This window comes from Macadamia integrifolia, chromosome 3, assembly GCF_013358625.1.
Source record: "Macadamia integrifolia cultivar HAES 741 chromosome 3, SCU_Mint_v3, whole genome shotgun sequence".
NCBI classification, from domain to species: domain Eukaryota; kingdom Viridiplantae; phylum Streptophyta; class Magnoliopsida; order Proteales; family Proteaceae; genus Macadamia; species Macadamia integrifolia.
The window spans coordinates 22,048,452-22,075,422 of record NC_056559.1 but is presented as its reverse complement, the minus strand read 5'-3'; the positions used below and the strand labels follow the sequence as shown (position 1 = coordinate 22,075,422).

Below are 26,971 nucleotides of genomic sequence, written 5' to 3'. Positions count from 1 at the left end.
ACACGTGGCATCCTTTTGAAACTTGAATTGAATTTCAGTATTTACAGTTTTGCCATCCTTGCAAAAAAAAAAAACCAAAATAATTACTATTCTGCCATTTTCCTTTAAGTTTCCATTTATTTACTATTTTGCCATTACTCTTTGAGTGCTATTTTGTTAGTCATCATCATGGTGGCCAATAGTTAAGTTGTTCAACAGCTAAACTCTTATAAAGGAGAAACTGATACAAAAATTGAGCCACTGTCACATCCCTTAAGATAATGATGGAATCTATGCAAGTTTCTATTGATTGTTTGATGGTAGCAAATAAAGGAAAGAGTTCTATTCAATTTGGGGATTCTTTCAACACCACTCCACAAGATCCGTCCCTACCACTGCCACCACCGCCACCACATCATACACCACCACCACCATCACCTCCACCACAATATGGAACTGGTAGATATGATGGAGCATAATGAGTAGCAAAATTGGATGTTCTTGATTTTATGGAGACAATCTAGACTTGTTCCTTGACTGGATTCACAGCTTAGAGATATTTTTTAGATGGTATGGGTTAACTGAGACCCGAAAGATCCTGTTTTCAGAGGCTAAATTGAAAGGCACGGCCCGAGTCTGGTGGGTCAAGCAACAACAACAGCAACAAAACCGAACCCGAGGCATTGGTTTAGTCACTACTTGGGCTGAAATGTATGAAGTCGTGAACCGGAGATTCTTACTTTTTGATTACAAGCAACACATGCATCTCAGGTTTGCACAGTTGAAACAGGAGAATTTGATCGTTGAAGAATATGTTGCAAGATTTTATTATTTGGCCACTCGTTCTAATTTTGAGTGGGATGAAGAAGTATTAGTGACAATTTCGTAATGGTTTGCACCCTCAACTTAGTGCTGCCCTTGCATCTAGTTGACTGCTTACTATGGAAGACGCCGTGCAAGTAGCGTATCAAGTTGAGGAAAGTCTGAAACACCCATGCAATTAGAGAAATTTTGCAGATACTTTTCCTCGAGGTACTAGTTCCATCCTGCAACAGCCTCCTACCCAAGAAAGGTCATCTAACAAACCACCGGCTAGTGCTACATCTATGGCCTCTTCACGACCTAGTCGGCCTTATTCTCCACCTCGGCATGTTTCTGAAATGGCATCATCACGGCCTACTTGCCCATACTCACCCCCTCTGTGTGGTTCAGATATACCTTCTGATGCAACAAAATTTACAGTTCGGTGCTACTCATGCCATGGATTTGGACATATCAGTGCTCAATGTCCTAGCCATTTGGTTGCTATTATTGATAAAGATTCTCCTATACCATATATTCCCGAAGAGCAACTTGGTTCTGACACAGTTGATTTAAGAGAAGAGCGTGCGCTAGCTGAAGTCAATGACACTCTCAGTGATGAAGACCAACATCCTTTTTATGTCATTTATCATGTGTTGACCACTCAAAAGGCCATTGACAATAAAGATTGGCACCGCAGTAGTATTTTCTAGACTCGTGTGAAGTACAATGACCAGTTGTTAAACTTGGTTTTTGATGGAGGTAGTTGCACTAACGTTGTCTTTAAAGACGCTGTTCGTAAGCTAGGATTGAAGACAAAGCCACATCCAAATCCCTACAAAGTTGCTTGGGTGAACAACACTAATCTCAAAATCATAGATAAGTGTTTGGTCACATATTCTATTGGTGGATTTAAGGATACAATCCAATGTGACGTCCTCCCTCTGAAGGTGTGCCATATCCTTCTTGGTCGAGCTTGGTTGTTTGACAAGAAAGTACAGCATTTGTGGCTATGCCAATACCTATGGTTTCAAGCATGCCGACAAAACTATGAAGTTTCATCCTGTCAAAGATATCCCTGAAATTAAGCTCAAGAAGATGGTGGGATCGTTCCTCATTCAGCGTATTCCTTCAAATGGTCTCCTCAGTCCTTTTCCTAACTCAACAGAGTCGAGTTCTTTTTAGAGGAGGAGAGTTGATGCAAATACGGCTACCCTTACCTGGTTGGACTAACATAACTGGCTTTGGAAGTCAAGAGCCAAGAAGAACCGGTCTAGCTCAGGGTTTTGGTCCAACAAGGGTTGGAAATAAAATTAGTAGTTACTTAGTATTTTATTTCATGCCTTTTATTTTCCAGATTTGAATGTAGGAGTTAGGATTTATTTCCTTTGCATTAGTTTTCTTTTATGGTTATTTCCTAGTTTAGGCTAGATACTATGTTAGTAGAGTTTCTAATTTCATGTCTTTATTCTCTATATATTGGTTGTAGTCGATGGACATGTAGAGAATGATAAATTAATTATTTTTGGTGAAGCTGTGGTTATGCTTGGTCGTGTGAATCTCCTCCCCTCCCTTTGATTCTTCCCTTCTTCCCCGAGGCCCCCATCCCTTCTTCCCTACGGCCCCTCATCAGAATGGGGAGATCAAGATCTTTCAATTGACTTTGGAACCACATCAACTCACAAATGCCATGAAACATGGCTTGAAATTCAGCTTCAACACTAGATCGAGCAATGACAACTTGTTTCTTACTTGTCCAAGTGATCATATTGCCACCTGCAGATGTACCATATCTAGTAGATCTTCGATCGTCAGGAGAGCTGGCCCAATCGTCATTTGTAAAGGCCTCAACCCATAGGTGACCATGGAAGAAAAAAATATCCTTTATGCTGGTGCAAATTTCAAATAATGTAGGATCATGCACAACTTCTGAATGTGTGGAATGAGGATCATGGATATACTGACTAACCAGGCTGACAACAAAGGCAATGCATGGACGGGTTTGGGATAGATAGATCAACTTCCCAACTAATCGCTGATACTGTCTCTTATCCATTGGATCACCATTCTTACTAGAGAGATGAATATTGGCTTCAAGAGTAGTGTGTCCAAAGGCTTGCAACCAAGCATTCCGATCTGAGATAAAAGGTCAAGGGTACATTTCCATTGAGATAGAAAGATACCCTTGGAGTGGGCAACTTCAGTGCCAAGAACGTTTCGCAACTTGCCAAGGTCCTTGATCTCAAATTCTTGACGTAGGTAGGCTTTGAGACATGATATTTTTACTATATCACTGCCAATAATAAAAATGTCATCAACGTAAACAACCAGGATGGCAATCTTGGAACCAGATCGCTTGATAAACAATGTATGATTGGTATGGCTTTGAGTGTAGCCTACAAACTCATTGGCTTTATAGAATCTCTCCCAAACCAAGCATGAAGAGATTGCTTCAAACCATAGAGCGCACGCATGAGATTTCAGACTTTCCCTTTCGTTTTCTCACAAGAGAATCCAGGAGGAACTTCCATATACATTTCGTCTTCAAGCTCTCTGTGAAAAAAATGCATTGTTTACATCAAGTTGTTGCAATTCTTATCTTAGATTCATTGCACATGAAAGAATCATAGGGATGGTATTCATCTTTGCAACCGGAGCAAATGTCTCCTGATAATCAAGACCATAGGTCTAAATGAATCCTCTAGCGACCAGCTTAGTTTTGTATCGATCCACAATGCCATCCATATTTTGCTTCATTGCAAACACTCACTTGCGATTCACCGTTCTCTTGTGTGAAGGAAGACACGTCAAGTCTCAAGTATCATTCTTCTTTAGAGCTTGCATCTCCTCAACCATGACTGCCTTCTATTGTGGGATTGTGAAAGCCTCCTACAAATTATGGGAAAGAGAGACATAACATAAAGAGGACACAAAAGCACTATATGAAGGGGACAAAGATTTGTACAACACCACCTAAGCAATAGGGTGTTGGGTACAAGATCTCATCCCTTTATGGACAGCAATAGGTAGGTAAGTCGAGAGATGGATCAGAAATGCTAGGAGACTCAGTAACGAGATTACAGATGGAGTAGCACTGGGTTTAGGAGGTGGCAGTTGACTGGGTAGAGTTTGTGGAGCTATGATGTTATCTATTTTCTGCTCACAATTCCGATGAACATACACTTCCACTGTGGGTTGGCCAGTGTCTTGTATCTCCCCCTGAATTGAAGGCTCCTATGAACTAAAAGAACTAAGGGTAGTTGAGTCGGAGGGTCAAGGGAACAACAAAAGGAGATGGAAAATCTATCTTCACCAAACAAACGTTCCCCCCCCCCCCCCCCCCTAGAAGAGGTGTTGGGGAAGAATAGGTAGCAGACCCTTGAAAGATCACATCCATAGTACGCATGACACGATGGAGGATGATACACTTTTAACCCTTTTGAGTAGTAGAGTAACCAATGAACACACACCTGACCCCCCCTTGGATCTAACTTGTCATGGAGATGGTGATTTCGGGCCAAGCAAACACAACCAACACCTTTGGTGGAATAAGTAGTGGTTGAGCCCTAGAGAACCTCAAGTGGAGTATGAAAGTCAAGGACCTAGGTTGGCATTTGGTTAATAAGAAAGGAAGCTATCAATACGAATTCACTCTAGTATTGTGAAGGAACATGCATCTCAAACAACAAAGATCGAGCCACTTCAAACAAATGGTGATTCTTGCGTTCAACGATATCATTTTGAGCTAGGATATCAACAAAACTTGTATGATGGAGAAAATCCCGTGTGGCAAGGCAAGTCTAAAAACAAACCATCCATATATTCATTGCTGTTCACTCCGGAGAATTTTGATGGTGGCATTGAACTGGGTGTGAACCATGCTATGAAAGAGCTGAAAATAGTTAAAAACTTCACTCTTGTGCTGCATCAAATAGATCTAACTAACCCTCGTATTACAATCAATAAATGTAACAAACCATCGGTAACCAGAAATAGAAGCACAACGAGCAGGCACCACACACCAAAATGGATCAACAAAAGGAGTGGTACTTCTATTATTTAAATTGGAATAGGTAGAACGAGTTTACTTTGTTAAAATGCAAGCGTCACCAAAAAAAAAAAACCTTCAGGATTACAATGCCGAAATAAAGTAGAAAACACTTTCACTCCAGTGGCAATAGGAAGATGACCCAACCACTCTATGCCAAAGAGCCAACTCATATAAAGGGGCTGAAGTAGAAGCTGAATGGTGAGCTTGACGAACAATGGAGATGTTATCATTGAGCAAATAGAGACCACCATACACTCTACCATAGCCAATCGTTCTCTCCGATAAATGCAGTGAAAAGGAAAAAAAAGTCACTTTACAATTAAAATCAGTGTGAGGTGGCTAATGAAAGAAGATTAGTAGAAAAATCCAGATGATGTAAAGCAGAGGATAAAGTGGGAGAACAAGTGACAGAACCCTTCCTAGAATCAAATGAGAGGGAACTGCCAGCTACCTAAACCTTGTCTTTACGTAAACAAGGAGAATACTGGAAAAAGAGGGAAAAGGAGCCAATACCGGCTGGGGCAGGCTAAAATGCCTTAGCTTGATTGGCCTGAGAGGACTTACCACGATCAAAGCCACGTGAGATGAGATGAAGTAGGTCAGCCATTAAGTTTCCAACAGAATTCGTTGATATGACGTTCCTTACCATAGTATTCACACTTGATAGGCTTCCGCTCTAAAAAACGAACAATCATTAGAATGGGTAGAGCCACCTTTAAGCTGTGTCCTAGGCCCATATAGTAAAGCAGAGCGTTCTTGAGAAGTGGGCTGTTGTTGTGACATAGTAGTGTGACGGCTATCCTCCAACTGAATCAGAGAATAGGAGTGTTCCAAGGTGGGAAATGGGTTACGGCTAAGCACTTAGGCACGAATATAGACCAGCCAAAAAGTCATTTAACCGAAACTTCTCCCGCTTCTGAAATCGAGTAGCATCTATAGTACAAGTTGCCTGAAGGTTTCATAAAAGTCCAACTCCTGCCACAAACTTCGTAACTCAAAATAATATTGAGACAATGTTAGGTTTTGTTGCTTGGTCTCATGAAATTTCTTGCGCAATTCATAGAACTGTGCATCATTCCCCTAGGAATATGTATCCTAAGCAGTCTTGCAGTTCTTGGCAGTAGTATCCAAGAGGAGATAACCCTGAGCAATATATGGTTGCATAGAGTTGAGGAGGAAGGATGTCACCAAAGAATTATCTGAGCTCCACTTCTCTGAAGAGCACCAACAATAGCAGGCATAACCGCGTGAATCGATGGAGAGGTACTAGGAATGCAACCACATCAAATAATTGCTCCCATCCAGTCCAACAGAGCTCATAGGGAATGAAGGAAAAGACTGTTGTATTCTAAAGCTCATCCCTTTAGATCCAGTTAATGTGTTGGTAAGGTCTGACATAGTTACCAATCAGTAGATGCAGGTAGGATGACGAAAGGAGGCTAAAACATGCTGGAAGCAAAGAGGGTACCAACCGCGTTCAACATCACAAATCAAAACAGGGAAAAAATAATCCCTGGAAAAATTGATTTTAGGGAGAGCACCCTGAGAGGAAAAAATTTGATTGCAGAAAAGAAGAGGGAGAATTAGGGAGAAGGCTCTTGATGGTTGAAGAGATTACCACAGAGAGATTGGCACCCCTAGTCAGATCTCGGCTGATCTTGCGTGTGATTCCATGTTCAATTGAGACAAATGATTAACTGTCTAGACTGACAAAATCAAATTTCTGATGATTTATTATTCCAAAAACAAATTTGATAGAACAAGTCGGAGGCACTGTTTGATAATGTTTATGCTGTTTCTATGTCTAGAAACAACAGAAACGGATTTTTTGGTGTAATATACCTGTTTCTTGGATCGTTTTTTACATACATTGCTGTTTGATGACAGCTGTTTCTGAAAACGTTTCTTGCAGACATTGCTAAAAACATTAATTACAAAATTAACTTTAATTCAAAAGGAAGGTATAACCCAGTGAGGTCTGACATCATTTTTCAAATTTTAAATTTTACACACTTTACCCTACCTGGTATATTTTTTAACTAATACAAAAATATCTAGAACATTATATCAGTTATTACAGGCCCAATCTTTGCCGCTTTTGTTTAAGTCTATCTTCTTAACTGCATCAAGGATATCCGTAAATATCCTTGTCTTTTCCTCTGAGTTTTCAATTTCACTTATGAGAATTCTTCTCTTATCCTCCTCGTCTTGTATTGCTCTTTGTAAGTATTTATTGACAAAATCAGAGGTAAGATGATGAAGGTGAATGAGTTTTAATTTTTGAGGTTCCTGCACAATCGGTTGAATGTGAGCTACGATTGGTATTAGAGGAACTGATATCAACACAAATCCATTTGAAAATTTTACAATCTTGATATTGGACATAGAGGTCTAACACAGAGGTTATTTTAAAGTGTATTAGGACAATATTTTCCACAATAAAACAACTCTACATTAGTTTTTGTATAAAGTTATACCCCAGTTGATTTTGGGCAACACTAAAATCTTCGGCTATAGTTTGCTTCAGTCTTTGCGAAGCAAACCTTACATTGTCTTTCTCCGCATTCACATATTCTAAATTCATCCACCCACATGAAAAAAGTATAATGTTTTGGACAATTGAAGTATTCTCTACCAATATTACGACCTTGCTTTGTTGTGAATCTATTGCACAATGCATTGCAAATATCGCATCTAGCCATTAGGGTGTCACTGGAAGACATCTGAAAAACATAGACAATGCATATCATATTTAAAGTTTCAAATACCAATAAAGGCATCCACAACCTAAAAAAATAGAATCCATAAGAACTAAAGAATAAAAAAGAGACATACTAAATATCATCCATATCTGTAAAATAGGCATTACACATACTAACAAAATACTTTAGGAGCATCCTTAAACATATCATGGTCCACCTAATGGAATAGGAGCCATTCCTTTTGATATAACCAATTGATTTGCTATATGTAGGTGTAGTATAGAAATCTATCTAGCTCCTCTTTTCTGGGATATAATAGAGGTGGAAGCATCAAACCTCTGATGATTGGGATTGAGTTCATCATCTGCATCTTGTTCATGTCTATAATTCATCTTCAATCGACTGTTCCTTGATGCAGTTATGGAGCCTATAATAAGCCAATACGATTCTTGTTTGGTTTTCGATATGGTATGCCTTTATAGTCCGTAAAAGTTGGAATCTATTTTTTAAGATATCAAATGTTCTTTCGTTCACATTCTGCAGAGATGAGTGCATGTGATTGAACAACTCCTTGGGTGTTCTTGGTCCTTATTTGTCACCTCAAAAGTCGAGTAAGGTATACCTTTCACCTCAGAATGGTGTTAAGTACGCAAGTTGACTTGCGTAACCTGAGTCAACAGCATAATATTTGCCTTGAAGTATTATGGAAACATGTATATAATTAGCTCTCTTTCTATTTACACAATTAGAAGAGAAAATTGATAATAATTCAAATAATTCTATCTGTAGGAGGATGAGGAAACCTGAGAGTATCATTTGTTCTTGCTTCTTCAAATACCCTAGCATCATGTGCACTGCATTTCCAACCCGCATACACAAATGTAAAACGCATATCGAGCGAACATGCACACATAACATTCTGTGTGATCAAAGTCTTTCGATTTTGATATTGTGTTTGCTTGGATCTAGGGACGATTGCATTGATATGGGTGTCATCAATAACACCAATGCAATCCTATAGGGTATATATAGGAAATTAAAGTTAAGTGTATTGTACCTTCAAACATCACTATCACACATATAGCAATTCAAGTTAAAGATTGAGATTACCTTAAAAAATGGGTAAAATTTTGGGTCGTTGGCAATCTCTGAAGGGGTACGTGAAAATTTGGTGGCTTGATTGTTTCTTCGCTAGATGGTTGAAGGTACAATACCCTTAACTTTAATTTCCTGTATATACCATATAGGATTGCATTGGTGCTATTGATCAAACCTATATTAATGCAGTCATCCTTAGATCTGAGCAAACACTATATCGAAATCGGAAGACTTTGATCACACAGAATGTTATATGTCTATGTTCGTTCGATATGCGTTTTGACATTTGTGTATTGGGGTAGGGAAAGTAGTGCACATGATGCAAAGGTATTTGAAGAAACAAGAACAAATGATACCCTTGGGTTTCCTCATCCTCTAGGTAGAATTATTTGAATTATTATCAATTTTTTCTTCTAATTGTGTAATGGAAAGAGTGCTAATTATATACGTATTTCCATAATACTTCAAGGTAAGTATTATGCTGTTGAATCAGGTTGCGCAAGTCAACTTAGGTACTTAATACCATTCTGAGGTGAAAGATATCACTTGATTTTTGAGGGGACAAATGAGGACCAAGAAGGCATGAACACCCAAGGAGTTGTTCAACCACAGGCACTCATCTCTGTAGAATGTGATTGAAAGAACATTTGGTGTCTTGAAAAATAGAATCCAAATTTTACTAAATATGAAGGCATACCATATCGAAGACCAAACAAGGATCGTATTGGCTTGTTGTGGGTGCCATAACTACATCATGGAATAGTCGATTAAAGATGAATTATTCAATCAGTTTAGACATAAAGAAGATGCAAATAATGAACTCAATACCAATCATCAGAGGTTTGATGCTTCCACCTTTACTATGTCCCAGAGAGAAGGAGCTAGACAGATGTCTATAATACGCTTAAATATAGCAAATCAATTGGTTATATAAAAAGGAATGGCTCCAATTCCATTAGGTGGACCATGATATGTTTAAGGATATTCCTAAATTTTTTTGTTAGTCTATGTATTATCTAATTTTACAGATTTGGATGGTACTTGTACAGATGTGGATGATGTTTAATATGTCTATTTTTTATTGTTTAGTTCTTGTGGATGTTACTTTTTTAGATTGTGGATGCCTTTGTTGGTATTTGAGATTTTAATTATGATATGCATTGTTTATGTCTTCCAGTGGTACCTTAATGGCTAGATGTGATATTTGCAATGCATTGTGCAATGGATTCATAACAAAACAAGGTCCTAATATTGGTAGGTAATACTTCAAATGTCCAAAACATTATATTTTTTTCATATGGGTGGATGAATTTAGAATATGTGAATGTGGAGAAGGACATTGTAAGGTACGCATTGTAAAGACTGAAGCAAATTATAGCCAAAGATTTTGGCTGTTGCCAAAATCAACTGGAGTATTACTTTATACAGAAACTGATATAGAGTTTCCTTATTGTGATTTAAAATAACCTCTGTGTTTGATCTCCAGTTCCAAGATCGAAGTTGTAAATTTTTCAGATGAATTAGTGTTAATAGCAGTTCCTCTAATACCAATCATAGCTCACATTCATCCGATTGTGCGGGAACCTTGAAAATGAAAACTCATTCACCTTCATCATTTCCCACCTCTGATTTTGTCAAAGGATATTTACAAAGAGCAATACAAGGCGAGGAGGAGAAGAAAATAATTCTAAAAACAAGGAAGACTCAAAGGCAAAGACAGATTTTTACAGATATCCTTGATGCAATTAACAAGTTTAACTTAAGGTTCAGGTATCGGGTTTTGATCCTTAGGGAAAATTTCGATCGAAACCTGGGAAATTTTGAGGAAACCAGGCAATTTTTGTTTTTATTTTTTCTGGTTTGGTGAAAACTTAGGTTTCGATCCCCAAATAGTGTTTTTTTTTGTCTTTTTTTTGTGTACATCCTATTTTAGGCATTTCTAATACATTCACATCATTAGTTTTATAAAAAAAAAAAAACGCAAAGTCATATTTGTGTGGTGAACCAAAGGTTCGGTAATCATTACGCTTAGTTGTTGACTAAAATATGTTGTAGATAAATGCATTTTCAGAAAAAAAAAAAAAACATTAACATGCAAAAAAAAATTCGGCCACCGTGAATGCGTAGATCGGGTCTTCCTATGTAATGTATAAAAAAGTTTACATAATTATACTCTATTTACAAGTACATCCTATAAAAAAATTATTTTTGGGGAAGTTGGGACTTGCCTTTTTTGTCCAAGTTGTCTTTCTTATGTAGATGAAGCAAGAACCACCCTTAGATTCAACTTTGTTGGGCAAAAAATAGAAATATCCACTGTTTCCCCAAGTTCCCCACTCCTAGGAGAAAAACCTAAGAAGAGGGTCGAATTCTGCTAAAGAAGGCTTGGGTTTCTTTTCAAATTAACTTATATAGGACTTGGCTCCACCCAAAGGGTCGAACCAATTGGTTTGGTCGAAACATGTCGAAACCTGTGATTTTTAAAAGTCATAGGACATTGTTTCGACCCCTAGGGATACGGTTGAAACCTACAAAATTTCACAGGTTTCGACCGAGTTCTTGAACCATGGTTTAACTTAAACAAAAAAGGCAAATAGTACATCCTTGAATGCCCGTTGTTTAACACATTCTATTATAGACATTTGACTGATTGGGACTATAATAACTAATATAATGTTCTAAATAATTTTGTATTAGTTTAAAAACATACTAGGTAGGGTAAAATGTGCAAAATTTAAAATTTGGAAAATGATGTTGGACCTTACTGGGTTATGCCTTCTTTTTGAGTTAAAGTCAATTTTACTGTAATTAATGTTTTTAGCAATGTCCACAAGAAACTTTTCCAGAAACGGATATTATCAAACGACATAGTTATCAAAGCGTTGCCAAGGGGCTGGTAAGGCGACGCCTAGGCGCTAAGGCGGTTCCAAGAGGGTAAGGCAGTAGGCCGCTTTAGTTGTAGTTCATAAGGTGACAACCTTAACTAATAAGGTGCTATTAGGCGTCGCTTTATCCTTTTGTCAAAGGCGTCTGCCTTATGTACATTTTAAAAATAACTTGATTTTTAAAACTGATTTAAATAGATTCCAAATATTATTTCGTGATTGGCAAGTGTATGAAGAAGAATACACTTGAGATGCTTGGGATCAAGGCTATTAAAACTAAAGTCTAAAACTCAACCAAAAGAAAGACACGATTCACAATTTCACATTCACAAATTGCAAGGGTTTCTCAAGGGTTTACTAGTCGACGACGAGCCTTCCTCCTTCGATTCTTAATACGCCGGCAAGGATCTTTCTCTGGCGGCCTCCGACAAAGCTTCGTATCCCCTCTCTTGGTATGTTGTATTTTTTTTTCTCATCTTCTTTCTTTTTCATTCTTCATGCTACGGTGACTGGTGAGAGCTGGTTTTTTTTTTCTCTTCTTCTTCCTTCTTCATTCTTCTCCCTTCTTTCTTCTTCATCATACGGTGAGAGCTCAGAGCTCTAATTGTTTTTTTTCCTTCTTCTTTCTTCTTCATCCTACGGCGAGCTCTCCCTTGTTTTATTTCCTTCTTTCTTCTTCCTTTTTTACAAATAGACATGGAGGTCTTAAGGTACTAACTATTAAGGTCAATTTTGATGAAGTTATCTGAAATCTGCCATTATCTTCTATTTCTGTCCCTTACTTTATATTTCTGTTCCTGCATGTTTCTCTCAATTCAACCAGTGAATGGAGTTCTATCTTCTCCCTTCTTCTCTCAAAATTCTTGTATATTTTAAGTCTTCTTTTCTTTATATTTATAATTTTGTTTCATAATTATGTATTTATATTATATATTAATATGTTATGATGATGATTGATGATTGATGATTGATGAAGATGAACTTAGTTTATTCACTTTATTGATTTTTTTTCTTAATAAATATCTTGCATTGGTAGAAAGTATGAACCTTTAATATTTATTTAGCATATGAATAGTAGGATTCAACTAAGATTTGAGTCAAATAGAATTATTTTATAAAAAAAATAACACAAGAACGCTTTATTCAATTAGGTGACGCCTTAGGCCCGCTTTATCTCCAAAGCGCTCTGAAAGACCTTCAAACTCCTAGGTCGCCTCACCGCCTTAATAACCTTGTCAAACAACAATGTGTGCAAAAAATGATCCGAGAAACAGGTTTGTCAAACACCAAAAAATCCGTTTCTGTTCCCAGAAATGAGGAAAATCATTTCTGCTGCTTCTAGATACAGAAACAGCATAAACGTTATCAAACGGTGCCTAAGTGAAATAAGGTACAAGTACTATAATACCCTTATAGAACAGATTTACCCTTACACCCATATTACATCCATATTTACAACAGATTATTTTTCCATTATGGTTTGCCCCCCCCCCTCCCCCCAGAACGGTTCAGCTTCCAGCTGGGCTTTGTTGCAACTCCCCTGGTGATAATGAAAACGAGATAAAATTCTTATCCAGAAATACTGCCTGTAATAGGCAGGTCAATATAAAATCTCTGTAATCTTCAATAGACAATCATGTAATAGCCTTGGTTATCTGTACTGAATTAGTTGTTGGATCTGACTGATTGGTTATGGAGCACTCTTTAGTCTTTACCATCTGCTCATTCAACCATGTAGAAGCATATAGTTCAAATATGGAATGCAGTTTTCTTTTGGGGTAAGCTATATAGAATGCAAATTTCTGTTATATTTTTTGGGAATGATTTTTAGTTAGTCATTCTGTCTGCATTTTTATTCCTTAACCTGTCATACTTAAAGCTACAATGTGCCAGCGGGGACACATCTAATTGAAGTTGCTGCAATTGGTTATTTCTTTTCTCCGGTAGGTTTCTTCTCTTTGTATTTCTCAGTTTTTCCCAGGTCATTAAATAATCATGGAGATTGCATACTTCATGTTCAGGTACGTGTCGATGTCAGTGCTAGAAACCCTGGTAAAGTTCAGGCAGCACTGACAGAGAACAGGAGGAGTCTAAGTGAATTGGTGCTAGAGCCTTTAAGAGAGGAACAATATTTTGAGGTAGGTTCTGATTAAAAAATGGGTCGTCTTACAGGCTTACAGCTACATCCTTTTGTTGCTGATAATTGTTGTTCATGGATTGACTTCATTTTGATATATCTCTTCCTATTACGTTACAGATAAGGGAACCCTTCTCCGTATTGTCCCTCATAAAGAGCCCGATGGGTCTGATGGTTGGCTTCATGCTTATTGTTGTATTTCTCATGCCCAAACTAATGGAGAACATGGGTACGATTTTCCTATATTTAATTTATTTCTTTTCGGTCTTATTCTCAATCCATGGTACTCAACTTGGGACTTACCTGGATATGGTCTGTCGAGGTTTTAGTGTCTATTCTCCCATGAGAACCTTTTTATTTGGTCATGCTTACACCCAACTCTGGGTGGATTGCCCAACTGGACAGGGTTTAGCAGACAGGATCCAAGCTATTTTTTCTTGTGAGGAATACATAAGGGACTAATGGATGTAAAGATTCTTTCCTTTGCTACTGGTGTACACATCCGGATTCTTTCATCCAATCATTGACCCCGTTTTCTTTTGGGAATTCTCTTTTCTTTTTTGAGGGGAGGGATTTTACCATTCAATAGGTTGGCGGGCTCTGATCAGCCCACTTCAGCCTAGAAGATCTTCTAGGTGCAACCACATCTGTGGGTCTGTATCTCCTTGAATATTTGTGACACTGTTGTTTTGTGTACATTTGGTTATTTGCAAGAATTATGAAGAGTGAAACACTATTCAACAGGCTGCCAGTTTCTGCTTGCTTAACGTACTTTTGCAGCTTGTGCCGTGGATCTCAAATATGAGGTTCTTCTGTCTTCTTCTTGTGTGCTATTAGTGATTATATCAATCTACTTGTTTTCAGATCCTGAAGAAATCAAGCGTGCTCAAGAAGAAATGAGGACCCAAGGGGTTCCCTCCATTGCCAACTTGTTGCCAGGAGCTGGAAGGAGCTGAGACGAATTCTAACCACGATATAAAAGAGGACTTCATCTGAGTTGGAGGGCTATGTACTTGGAGGAGGGTGGATTAAGGGTGTAATGAACCAAATGCTTCTCGCAAATTCTGAACTTATTGGCTCAGTTTCGATCGTGGTTTTGTTGAATTACGTGAACTCTTTACCCAGAGCTAAAAATGTAGACATCTCTCGTCAAACAAGACTTTTTTCTTTCCTTTTGGAGGTCTGTACTTGAGGAGGGGGCTGTATACATTCGATTGTTCTCTGTTTGCAGTATCCCAAATTCTATATTATTCTCTTCCTTTCTCTCCCTTCTTTGTTTTTTTCTTGTTTGTCTTCATTTCAGGTGGATCTTCTTTTTGAAAGATTGGTTCTTTGGAATTTTTGGATAAAGATGTAATTTTATTAAACAAAGTGAACTTTATTTATTTTGGGGCACCCTGAGAAAGAACGTTGAATTACAAAACACCAGAGGCAATCAAAACTCACGGGGGAACTAAATCAACTACATTACATCACTTATTACGTAGACATTCAGATATATATATATATATATATCGAAAAAGGAAAAAAAATACCCATTAAGATTATATTAACCAGAAGGGACGGCATTCACTTATGTTTTCATGATGTCTAGGAGGCATTGGCGAGAGCTTGGAAGCAAGTCGAAACCAAGAAGGTAAGGCGAAACTAACGAGGTGACCAAGAAGTCCAAGGTGCCTGGACATTTAGGGCCCATTTGATTTTGTTTTTAGAAATGGTTTTTCCATTTTTCTGTGTTCAGAAACAGAAAAACATCATTTTTTCTGTTTGATTTTTTTGTTCTGTTTCACCTATTTATGAAATAAAAATTAAAATTTATATCTACTTTTGTTCCCAGAAACAGAAATGGAGAAATACCTTTTAGCTACTTCTCAGTTTCTTGAAACAAGGTCTGGGGAAAAATTGTGAAATCCCGAGTCCCGACGCCCTACCCCCTCCTATCTCCCTGCAGCTCTCCACAAGCTGCAACTCTCCACAAAGCTCGGCGACTGTCTCTGCTCTCTCGCGAAGCATCGGCGATCGTCTCTGCTCTCTCGCGAAGCATCGGCGATCGTCTCTGCTCTCTCGCGAAGCTCCAGCGATCGTCTCTGCTCTCTCTCGAAGCTCAGCATTCTCTGCTCTCTCTCTCTCTCTCTCTCTCTCTCTGTGTCTCTCGTCAAGCAACGGAGAGTTGCAGCGATAAGTACAATCGTCAAGCTCAGGTATCATTTCAAGCACTAATTCACATATCTGATTTAATCTCTGTAACGTGGGGATTTGGGGGTTATCTTGTTGATATCTAATGGGTAATCTCTGGCCCTAATGTCTGATTCCTTCTAATTTGTGTGGATTTGAGGGTTGTCTTGTTGATCTCTGATGGATTTAAGTTCTCTGTTTGTTGTTTCCGTTGCTGATGTTCTTGCTGTTCTTCCCTAATTCTTTGCTGGTCGAGATATTGAATGTTTTCTTTTCTTCCTGAATATTATTATTACTATAATGTCTCTGGATCAATTTGTAGATTGTAACGGTTGGTGGGTTACTTGATATTCTGTGGTCTTAGAATCGAGGTGAGAGTTGATTACCTGATTCCGGACTGATTGCAATTCTCACCATGGCCTAGCCGAAGCCTGATGTGTAACAGGGATCATTGGTGCACAATGCAAGATCTAACATGTTTATCATATCTCTTAAGTCAGTGCAGACTACAGTTTAATTATGAAAAGCTAGCTTCTCTCTTCAATTCTCAAGATGGCAACAGCTTCAATGGCTAATTCAATATACTAATCGTGATCAGTATCTTAATAAAAGAACCTGATTATACTGTGCAGCAATATCAGGAAGTTGGATTTTTCAATTATGTGCAGTAAATTACAAGATGATTGCCAAGGGCTAATATCTGTCCCTTCAGAAGGTCTGAAACAGCCCTTGGCCTCTTAAGAATCAACCTCATGCATCCTTGTCCAAAAATTCAGTGGCTGACCACTTGGCCCAGTTCCTTGGTTCATACAACTGTTCCGATCTGCCAAAAGCCTGCTTTTGTTGGTGTGTCTTCGTTTTTGTTTTTAGAAAAATCATAAATTTGAAAATTGAGCATCTAAAATTAATTCACTGGCTTCTAATTTTAATTAAAGTTTGATATAGTTGATTCTTTTAGAAAGACCTTCATTTGTGCCTTTTATTCTTTATACCGTAAAAAATTAGAAAATGGAGAGTCGAAGGAACTAATAGTTTATTTTTTGGATGATACAGAGGGGGATGGGGGGGACAAGGTGAGGAACAGGGGACTTGGTGACAGTTTCTCACTCACTCACTCGGTCACTCCTATTAAGTATTTTTTGTTGTTGTTGTTTGTTATTCTTTATTATTTATTAATTCCAAGGAAAATTGGGTGGGAAGGGAATGGCTGGACTGGACAGTTTCACTTTTCCCTGCCCTCTTTTGTAGCTGCTGCTGCTGTACTACTACTTCTGCCCTTTTTTGAGTTTACCACCACCCTTTTTTTCTTCCCATGTTGTAGTACTATTGTGCATGCAAGCTAATTAAGGATAGTAGATGAACTTGCCCAGAGAGAGAGAGAGAGAGAGAGACCAAAGTCCCAAGTCCCCATGTGTCTTCTTCCCTTAGAAGTTAGAAGTCACTGTGAGGGAGAGAGACCATATTTTTACTTATTTTTCTGTTGTTTCCTTTGGTTGTAATTAAATGGGATGGAAAATCAAACTCTTGTGTCATTTGTTGGGGACCCTTTTTTATTTTCTTTCTCAGGGCCCGATCTTTTAGGTGTTCAAGTCTTATTTTCTTACATCTTTTAGGTGTTCAAGTCTTATTTTCTTACTTAATTCTAGGAGATAATCTCCTGGTGAATAAGAACAACTACTTTTTAACTTTTGAGAGAAAGAGAGAGAGTTGGGAAAAAAGTGATGCAAGTGTAGTAATGGTATTTATAAGATATGGTAGTAATGGTATTTATAAGCGGACACCTTGACAACTATGATCCACTCCACTCTGATAAATTTACTATGTCAAATCTTGAGCAGCAGAAGAATGAGGTTACCAATTCTTTCCCTTTTGGTCTGTTTTGTTAGATTGAAGTAAATAAAAATCATCAAATGTTTGTTTCCAGATTTTTTGTTGAACAGCTTCTGCTCTAATTTGTCATCCTCTGTGATATCACGTAACTGCCAACAGGGTTGGTAGTCTAGTGGAAGGAAGTCTTTGCCCTATCATTGGTCGAGTCGGCTGGTTCAAAAAAAAAAAAAAAAAGACTCAAACTTGTTTCCAAACGTGGTGGCAGTATTAGGAGTATGATTTAAAGATTTTGTATTGCCCTGGGATTTTTTTCCTAAAAAAAATATTTTCAATGGAATCTCATCCAACCTATTAGAACCTGTAGATTAAGAGATTCTCTCTTTACTGTGAGAAAAAGAAAGTTTGATCCACTATAAAAAATTATCATTATAAGCTGGTCACACGGACAACATTACCAAGGAGTTTAAACTTGAAATTGATGATTGAATCAATCACTGTCGATTCTAAATCCAATACCTGCCTTTGGAATTGGTTTCAATGACTCTAGAATTGGTCCCTTATAATTGAAACCCAGCAATTCAGTCGCAAAACTCCTAGAATTGGCTGTGCTTAGAAATGGAATTGATGTCGATCACAATTGACTCTGATCTAAATCAATGGATTCAACTGATCCGATTCTGATTTTTAAACCGTTGCCTCCTGAAGCCCAATCACGGAAAGCCATAATCGGAATTTTTTCCTCATTGGCGCACACTGCCAGACACGTAAGGCTAAGCTTGGCTTAATTGTGAATCCAGTGCATAGCGCACTAGTTTCAACCTCTGTTTGTAGAGCAGATGTCAGGTTTGTGGTCCAGGGATCAACTCCTGTCACATGCATTCCCTCCGCCCCCCCCTCTCGTGTGTGCATGAGTAAAGTCCCCTTGGACAGTGCCTTAAAAAAAAAAAAAAAGCTTAGCTTACCTCAGCCAGGCCACTTGAGGTGAGATGCTGGAAATATAAAATGGTTTTCATCCAATGAACATTTGTACATAAGCTAGCTGTTGGAAAAAGACGACATTTCCATGAAAAAAGACAACATTTCCAAAAGGCTTACACCAATTGGAACAAGGATTTTTCATTAAATTCTTTTTTAAAGAAAAGATTCTGTTTAGGAGTATGGCTTACGCAACCAGACATAGGCACCTACAAAATGATTATTCCACCCCTAGGAAAGATAAAAATCCTAATTATGTTTTCATGAGCATTCTCATTAACCTCTGCATTGGTGTAGATTCCAAGACAGAAAACTCTCTCTCCCCATCCCCCTTATTTTTTTGGAATGAGAACTACCCCATGACCTAAGACTCAAAATCCGAAGGAAATTTCATTAGTTATTGATGTCACGACCGTTTATGATATTTTTAAAGCCTTAAGATATATCTGAACTATTTATTTTCATGATTTTTTTCCATCTAAAATGTCATTTTTTATAATAAAAAAAAAATTTCAAATATAAATCATGTTCTCTCAATCCAACGATCAGAATCAACAACACATTATCTATGTCATCCGGTAATGTTTGAAAAGGAACATATCAATACTTTGACTTATCATTGACCAAACTTTTGTTTTTATGTTTGTTGGCGGTTTTGATCATCCAGAATTAACAAATAATGAAGTGGTGGCTGGACACTAGGCATTATATGAATGAACACGTGTCAAAAGATAAGTGCACATGATCTAATCAATAGATCATCATCGAAATCTCTGAGGTTTATACCAAGTCCAAGAGAGATATTTAGGTGGCTAAGGCCTAAGTGGGTCCTTTTTCTTAGATGTATCTGTGTTCAGATATTTCTTTTGGCACTAAAAAGACCGAGTTTTCCAAAAGTCATGGTGGACGGTTTCTCATTCACGGTATCGACCACTAAGGAGGGGGCGCGTGAGGTGCGTGTGGGGTTTCATCTCGTCACTTTTGATCCAAACAATAAACAATCACTGTTATCATCGTGTAGTGTAAGAAAACTTCTTCCTAAACTTAAAAGTGATAGAAAAAGGTACTTTCTAAAAAATGTGTGTCCCATGTTTTTTCATATACAACAAAAAAAACAAGGAATCCACTTAAAACCATCCAAACTATTTAAAAGCTATTTTTAGAAAAAAAAAATTAATAATTTTTCTAATTAAAAAATAATAATAAATTAAGTGAGAAAACCCCCAAGCAACTACCGCACAATGTCACACTCAACTTATTTTATCTAATATTAGTAACAGAAAAAAGGTTTGTTGCTGTGGTATTCCTCAAAACAGGTTTCTGTTTTGAAACGATTCTGAAATTTTGATGCTTGAAGTAACAACTCAATTAGCATCCAAGTTTTCTTTAGATTATGCCCATTCCAACCTTTCCAAGTGGCAAGAGTTCAGCTCTGCCAGGTGGCAAAAAAAAAAAAACCAACCTCTTTTCCCCTTCAAATGATCAGTTTTAAGAGAAAATCATGAAGATGTGAGGCTCACATCGATACCCTCTCCCCTACTTCTACTTTGACCCATGTAGATGATACTATTCTCTGCACTACTATTCGTGTGACGTGTAAATTCCTTCTCACACTGGTGGTGTCGTGGGGAACTCTCTCCCATACGAAAAATGCAAGGCAGTAGGTAAGTCATGCACTGATTTTAACCACACAACTTCTATATGTGGCTAGTGCAGAGGATCTTCTTTTGACTAATAAGAGGAGAAAGATATTTGTAGTGACCAGTTCCTTATTAAACATGAATTAAATGCAAATTGATTCAAATTATGTCATAATCATGTAGCTATGGTTCCCATCATTCCAATATAACCACACAACTGATATCTGAATGCTGATCATATATGCTGTAACAATCATCCTCACAGTTCTGTTATTGTCATAGCAGAGATTTAGGGTTTATGGATGGTTTTACCATGGTCGCTGACGAAACGTGTTAAGTAAGATTAAAAGACAGGTATCATTCATCAAGATCAAGCAAATTTCACATCATAGAGTAGACAAATCAGCAGGAATATTGTGTAAGGCAACAGAAAAATGCAATTGAATGAGCAGTAAACCAAAGTCACGTAGGAAGCTCAGGCAATATAAGATACAGAATTGACACCCATCATTCAAAACACATCCTAAGGGACTCCAATACAAACTAAAACCCTAGAAACAAAGAAAGAAAAAACATTATGCCTATTTAGGGGAAAATTTACAAAATTTATCAGCAAACAATGCCACTTGAGGCCAAAGAATGATATGAAAACTAGCTGTACATGGAAAATGTGTAGGATATATGCATTAGTCCAGTTGGAAGATGTATTGAATTAGATTGGGTATGAGACTGACGAGGTCAGTGGATAAGGGATGCTGGTTGGAGTGCCACGTGAACGTGCGAGATCATTAATGTCCCTTACAATGTTGAACACTGCATCTGGTAGTGCTAGCTTCAATGCGTTATCAGACATTTTCTTGAGTTCTTCTGTTTTGGAACTAAACCACTCAGCAACAAGGTTAGCTGTTTCCTTTGGGCTACGGGAAAATACACCAGCTCCATTTTCTACAACATAAGGGATATTTCCAACTTCCTGCCATAATGCCAAACAAAGGCAGGAAACAAAATTAATACTTTACATCCATGATGCAGTCACCTAAGTAATTCATTTTAAGTTCAGCAAGGAAGTGTTGACACATGAGAATACAGAGGGAGCCTATAGAAATATATATAGAATGCTGCCTTCCTCTTTTTAAATGTATTAACTAAACGAATATTGTTTCTCTAGTCCACATTCTAAGCTAATAAAATTCCACTAAATTCTTCATACTGGTCAGAGTCAAGAAGGTAATCCATTTTAACACTGACCTGCCCTGGGATGAAGTCGTTGAGGATAATGGGAAGCCCCCTTATCAAAGCCTCTGCAATTGTACCTGGCCCTGCCTATAAAAACCAAAATTGCAAAAAATCCACAAGCTTGAGGTTTCTGCAAGTAATAATGAAAGTATGAAAACAGAAATTCAGGCACATAAGAACTGAGGAACAAACTTTTGTAATGATACAGTCACAAGCACCCATCCATTTCTCCATCTGCGTTTCAAATCCTCTTATCTGGATCAATAGATAAAAGTTTTAATCAGGAAGCCAAACCAATGATGGCATGCCAATAATGGACTATGAATTGGCTTAGGATTCATCAAAGAAGCAATGCGTCACCTTCACAGGGACTTTCCACTCGATTGATTCTAAGGTAGAGGCAAGGGATTTATTACGGCCACATATAATAACAATTTGTCCAATTGGCTTCCCTTTATTAAACAATGCTTCTCCAAGAGATTTCGCAGTTTTCTTCACAGGACCCATCCCTTCACCACCTCCCATCAACAAAACTGCAGGTAATTGAAGGTCCATATCCAACTCTTTTCTTAGCTCATCCTGTATAATAGATGGGGGAAAACAAACAAAACAGTAACCAAAAATCAAAACCCCAAGCAAATGTGATGTCAGTTTCTCTACTCTCAAGGGGAAAAAAGGAAACGTTTAGTAAGTTATCAGTCCTAAAGCAAACCTTAGAAAGAATTGCTTGACAGAAGGAAGGTCGGATGGGCAAGCCAAACACACGTATCTGAGTAGACTCTAGGCCATCTAGCAAAGCCCTCTTGGCTACCTCCTCTGATGGGCAGTAGCATCTGGTGACACCAGTGTGAAACCTAGATAAAAAGAAAGTTTCTACTTCAAAATATGCATAAGCTAAGTTAGGATTCAATTTAGAAGAACTGAGTCTAAAATGTGATTAATTTACCATGTCGGATGACAGGTATTGAGGTCTGTAATGACTGTAACAAATACCACTTTCTTTTGAAGGCCCTGCCATTTAAGCACCAAGAGAGGAATATGTTGCATGAGAGGGTGGACACTAATGATAATGTCCGGTTTGTACTCCATCATACCAGCTTCCACCTCTCTTCAATGACAAAACAGAGAGAAGTTAGAGTAAGATAAAAGAAATCATCAAAGGCTTTTGCATCTCATCAATTAAAGAAAACCAGAATGTCTATCACTCTGGAGTCTGGGCCTCCAGTATTCAATTTGGTGACAAAAGGGGGAGAAGTGTATAATTGAAATGCCATATAAAAGACGAAAAATCTAAAATTTTTCTTTACAAGGACAAAGATTCAAGCAATTCTTATTTAAAAATTGATGCTGAACCAAGGCAGCAGAACAGCTCCTCTGGAAATTGCCTGATACTCAATTGTAGGTCAAAAAAGAAATGACAAAATCTTGGTCGTTTCGACTGATTGGTAATCTTGGTAGTTTGGACTGATAGGTAGAAAGGTTGCTAGGACTGGAAGAGAAGAACTTACTTAGCATAGAAGGCAGCCATGGCGGCTAGATACATACAGTGAATCCATCTAGGGGAGGTACTGTGGAATGCAACCTTCCAGAGTTGCCCGTGTTTCACCATGAATTTGTATGATCTCTCCATGTCGTTCAATGGCCAGCCTGTGTATTCTTTCCACACATCCTTAACAACAACCTGAATCAAGATGGAGGGACAAATAATCAGTAATAAAGATTGTTATAGGATCTTAAAGCATCAGAGCTACCAAAAAAAAACAAAAAAACTTTGGCCATTATTTGATCTGAACAGGCCCCTTGAGGACCGGGCCAAATACACACAGAAAGACAAAAGTCATCATCTAAGAGGACCTTAAACATCGGGAATGGAACATTAAGAATCAATGGGAAATTTAAAAAATACAAAAACCATTCAAGCTGCCTCATTTTTCCTTTTTTAGGAAGAAAGAAGATTCAACTCTACAGAATGGAAGATAAGGAAGTTTGGATCTCCCATGTGACTAAATGAAGTGAAGAAGCACGATAATCCAGAATATCATCCATAGGAAACTAAAAATAGAAGCCAAATAGAGATGGAAAGGAACAACCAAGCTGAGGACAAGGAGCTTCCAAAACATGATCAAACATCAAGAGCCCATTAAAGAGACAAGAACCAAGAAGTTCCAAATAGAAAAAAACAAAATAAACATAAAAACCCATCAAAACCCAGAAAGGAAACAAACCCATTACCTCATACTCATCGCCAAATTCCAATTTAAACGCGTCCCTGATGGCCTCAGCTGAAGCTCGATGACCACCACCAGTATCGCTCATCAATATCAACACATTCTTGGTCCTCTCAGCTCCAATCTGCACAAGCTCCACCGTTCCTTCATCCTCAAAACACCCATAAGAACACTTCTTCTGTTGACCATAATGGCCTCCAACACTCTGAAACAAAGTATCTCTGAAAAATTTCCTCGGCGACACCACTGACATAACCATATCCGCTAATTCCAATTCAAACCCCCCAAACTAAAAACAGACCCAATTCGCCACCGGCATCGACCGCCGGGAAAAGCACCCAAGTTTCCCAGGAGAATCAACTTTGCTAGAACAGATACAGACCAGAGAGAGAGCGAGAGAGTTGAGTTGGATTGAGAGAGATTTTGTAAGAGGCCAAGCTGGCGGAAACGCCGGGTATATATTCCCGAATGATTCCGGTATAATTAAAAGCAACTGGGATTTCTAACCGTTAGATGCGCCCATAGTTTTGGAATCTTCTGACTCTTTGCCATAGAAGATCCGCATCTTTGGAATTTCTTAACAGTGTATTTTTATTTTTTTATTTTATTTTTTAATTTTTCACTTTCTCTTAGTGGGTGGTGGGGTCCCAGTTAACTTGAAGGCATGTAGATGAGCTGGCGAAGAGACCAAGTCACCTTTCTTTGTCTTAAATAGGTTTTTTCAAGTTAAAACCTCCTCCTATAGACCCGGAGAAGGCACTACTTGCCTGTAGCTGTAGTTCAGTTCGCACTTATGGTTGCAAGTTGCAACAAAGCTTCACCTGGGTTGGTGAGAAATGACCTAATTTGCACTTGTGATGAAGCCCATGTTACGGGCCCACGCTCTTTAATAAAAATTTGGGATAAAGAACCCTACCAGTTGGTGTAGGCAACACTAAGGCACATGGGCAACGAGAGGGCATGTGGGAACATCTTCAGTGCATGGGATGAGGGGTAGAATGGTCCTTTCATGTCTGCTTGTGTCTTGGCATAGACAATACTATATTAGCAGGGTTCTTTCTCCCAAACAATTTTAAGGGGAAGAGTTCTCTATTCGGGAGCATGGCCTTGCACGAACACATGGGCCAACAGGAGCGCATTTAGAAGATCGATAGGACATGCATTATTGTCTTTCATGGGGTTAGGGCAATCATTTCACCCGTAATATGTCTAGACACAACTCTCACACTCCTCCAAAGAAACCATTTTCCCCAATTTTAATAAGAAATAACAAATTAGGTATCACTACTTGGTCGTGTGGCTATTCAACCAAAGCATGAACCAACCAAGGGAAATGCAAAGGCATCCAACTAGGTGGCAAAGTCATCTTTTTCCCAACCCTTGTGTCTGGGAATAAGGGCACGCGATCAAGTACCGATCTTTTCCTATAAAGCATATCAAGTTGGTAGTGGACCAAACTGGTTTGGTTTAGTTATGGGCTTCATGGCATTCTTATGAAGGTCATAAGCCCATCATAATGGGGAGGTTTTACTAACTAAATCAAACTTAAAAAGTGGATGAGATACTCCAATAATTATAAGATCATGCTTGTAATTATCATAAGACCTTTGTGGTGCCATGAAGTGAAAGAATACCAAGTCGTCTCAATGGGTACCACATGTAACCCAACTACCATAACCTATCCCACCTAGTTAGGTTTTGATATCAGTGTGCAACAACCAATCAATTATTGGTTCGAATCAGATAGGAACCAGGGTCAGTGATTTTAAAACTTGGATCGGCATCGGTTGGGGCTGATTCAGATTAAACTCCATTCTACGTATATTGAGTTAACATAAAATAATAATAAGAAGAAGAAGAAGGAGGAGGAGGTTTGGTATACTTTTTTTTTTTTTTTATTAAAACGATTATTTGAAGAGCACTAAACACTCTAGTGTGAGTGGTCCAAGGTATACCTAGTGGGAGCCGAGTCCGAGTTTACGACTCATACCAAGTTCATTGCTCACCAACTGTGCTACCCCTTTGAATTAAACACAGATTTAGATATACCAGTAATATACCCAATCTTTTCCCCAATAATAATTTTACCCAATTAATAATTTAACCTAAGCAATTTTTTCTTGTGTCAAGTTTATTTCCATGTGATTTTTTCATATAATTTTTTTTTTCCATGTAATGGTTTACATGTTACTTGCTTTATTTTTTATTTTATATCAAAACAAACAGACAAACAAATGGAAAAATTTCTAATCGACCAGAAAATTTTTATTTTTGTATTGTCTAGTTTGTTAAATATTAAAATATAGTGGTGTTATTTACAATCTTTCCCACACCCCAGTGTCGTTTCCGCGCTTTATAGGTTTTTATTTTTATTTTTATTCCCTCTTTGATTTATTGGTTTTTTTTATAAATCAATACAAAAATCTCATTAAGGCTCTCTTTGGTATGGGTTCTATTTGTATTTATTAACTATTTTTTAGAAATTATTTATGATAATAAATTATGGATCACAAATAGTATTCATTTGGTTATTATTTATAAAATAAATTATATAATGAGAAAATAGGTTTCAGGTTTCACCTTCAACATTGAGCTTCGAGTGAGAAAGATGATAGGATTTGGGGTTTTTTTATTGGAAAAATATAAAACATATTAAAGTTATCTATTTACCATTGATTTTGAGTAGTTTAGCACACATGCTCATTTAAGGTAATGCAAAAATCAACATAAATGACTTGTTGCCATAAATCATAAATAGCTTGAGAGTAATTTGTGATTTGTGATTTGTGATTTATTCTAATTTATTATAAATAGAAATAAGTGCTATAAATTATACCAAACACTTGTAAAAATAGAAATAAGTCAAATAAATACAAATAGAAATCAAACCAAAGAGAGCCTAATTAAGTAACCTACACCAGTTGTTTCTCCCTCTCTCTAGATATTTACTTTTTTTCATTTAATTTTTATTAAATCATTCTATGAATAGATTCACATTGCTTCTGCACCAATTTTCTTTGTTGGGATATCCATTTTTAATTAGGGAAAGACATTTGTTGTCAGGGTGCTTGGCCCTTACATCAACACGAGGCCAATGGGAGCACCTAAATAGACATCCAAGGGGAAGGCCAGGGTGGTTATTTTATAGTCCTGTGTTAGAGGCTATGGGGGGTGCTCATGATTTGAAATATCGGAATGTATTGTATCTTATTGACCAATATGTATTAGTATTGT

At 37.7% G+C, this 26,971-nt stretch overlaps 2 protein-coding genes and 1 long non-coding RNA gene across 3 annotated transcripts in view; 2 read left to right on the top strand and 1 right to left on the bottom strand.

The window, feature by feature from the left end:
- Nucleotides 1-14,921, top strand: part of LOC122073827 (ER membrane protein complex subunit 7 homolog) — a 26,899-nt gene extending 11,978 nt beyond the window's left edge. The window contains exons 4-7 of the mRNA XM_042638480.1: nt 13,396-13,459; nt 13,538-13,654; nt 13,774-13,882; nt 14,518-14,921. Of these exons, the coding sequence (XP_042494414.1) occupies nt 13,396-13,459; nt 13,538-13,654; nt 13,774-13,882; nt 14,518-14,609 (382 nt within the window). The 3' untranslated portion in view covers nt 14,610-14,921. The remainder of the gene's footprint in view (nt 1-13,395; nt 13,460-13,537; nt 13,655-13,773; nt 13,883-14,517) is intronic.
- Nucleotides 14,922-16,898: 1,977 nt separating this feature from the next.
- On the top strand, nt 16,899-17,751 carry LOC122074909. Its single transcript, XR_006139088.1, has 2 exons — nt 16,899-17,409; nt 17,442-17,751. It is a non-coding gene; the product is annotated as an uncharacterized LOC122074909 (long non-coding RNA).
- A 2,936-nt stretch (nt 17,752-20,687) lies between these two features.
- On the bottom strand, nt 20,688-24,164 carry LOC122073030 (monogalactosyldiacylglycerol synthase 2, chloroplastic-like). The gene is made up of 8 exons (XM_042637512.1): nt 23,742-24,164; nt 23,018-23,190; nt 22,456-22,617; nt 22,222-22,363; nt 21,870-22,088; nt 21,702-21,764; nt 21,522-21,596; nt 20,688-21,246 (listed from the first exon to the last, which is right to left on the bottom strand). The coding sequence occupies exons 1-8, from the start codon at nt 23,994-23,996 to the stop codon at nt 20,986-20,988; spliced, it is 1,350 nt and encodes a 449-aa protein (XP_042493446.1). The 5' UTR covers nt 23,997-24,164; the 3' UTR covers nt 20,688-20,985.
- Between the last annotated feature and the right edge of the window lie 2,807 nt (nt 24,165-26,971).

Coding starts and splice junctions, on each gene's coding strand:
- LOC122073030 (XM_042637512.1), bottom strand. CDS start 23,996: ATGGTTATGTCAGTGGTGTCGCCGAGGAAATTTTTCAGAGATACTTTG. Junction 22,618..23,017: donor ATGGCTGCCTTCTATGCTAA/GTAAGTTCTTCT, acceptor TTGTCATTGAAG/AGAGGTGGAAGCTGGTATGA. Junction 21,247..21,521: donor ACGACTTCATCCCAGGGCAG/GTCAGTGTTAAA, acceptor GCATTATGGCAG/GAAGTTGGAAATATCCCTTA.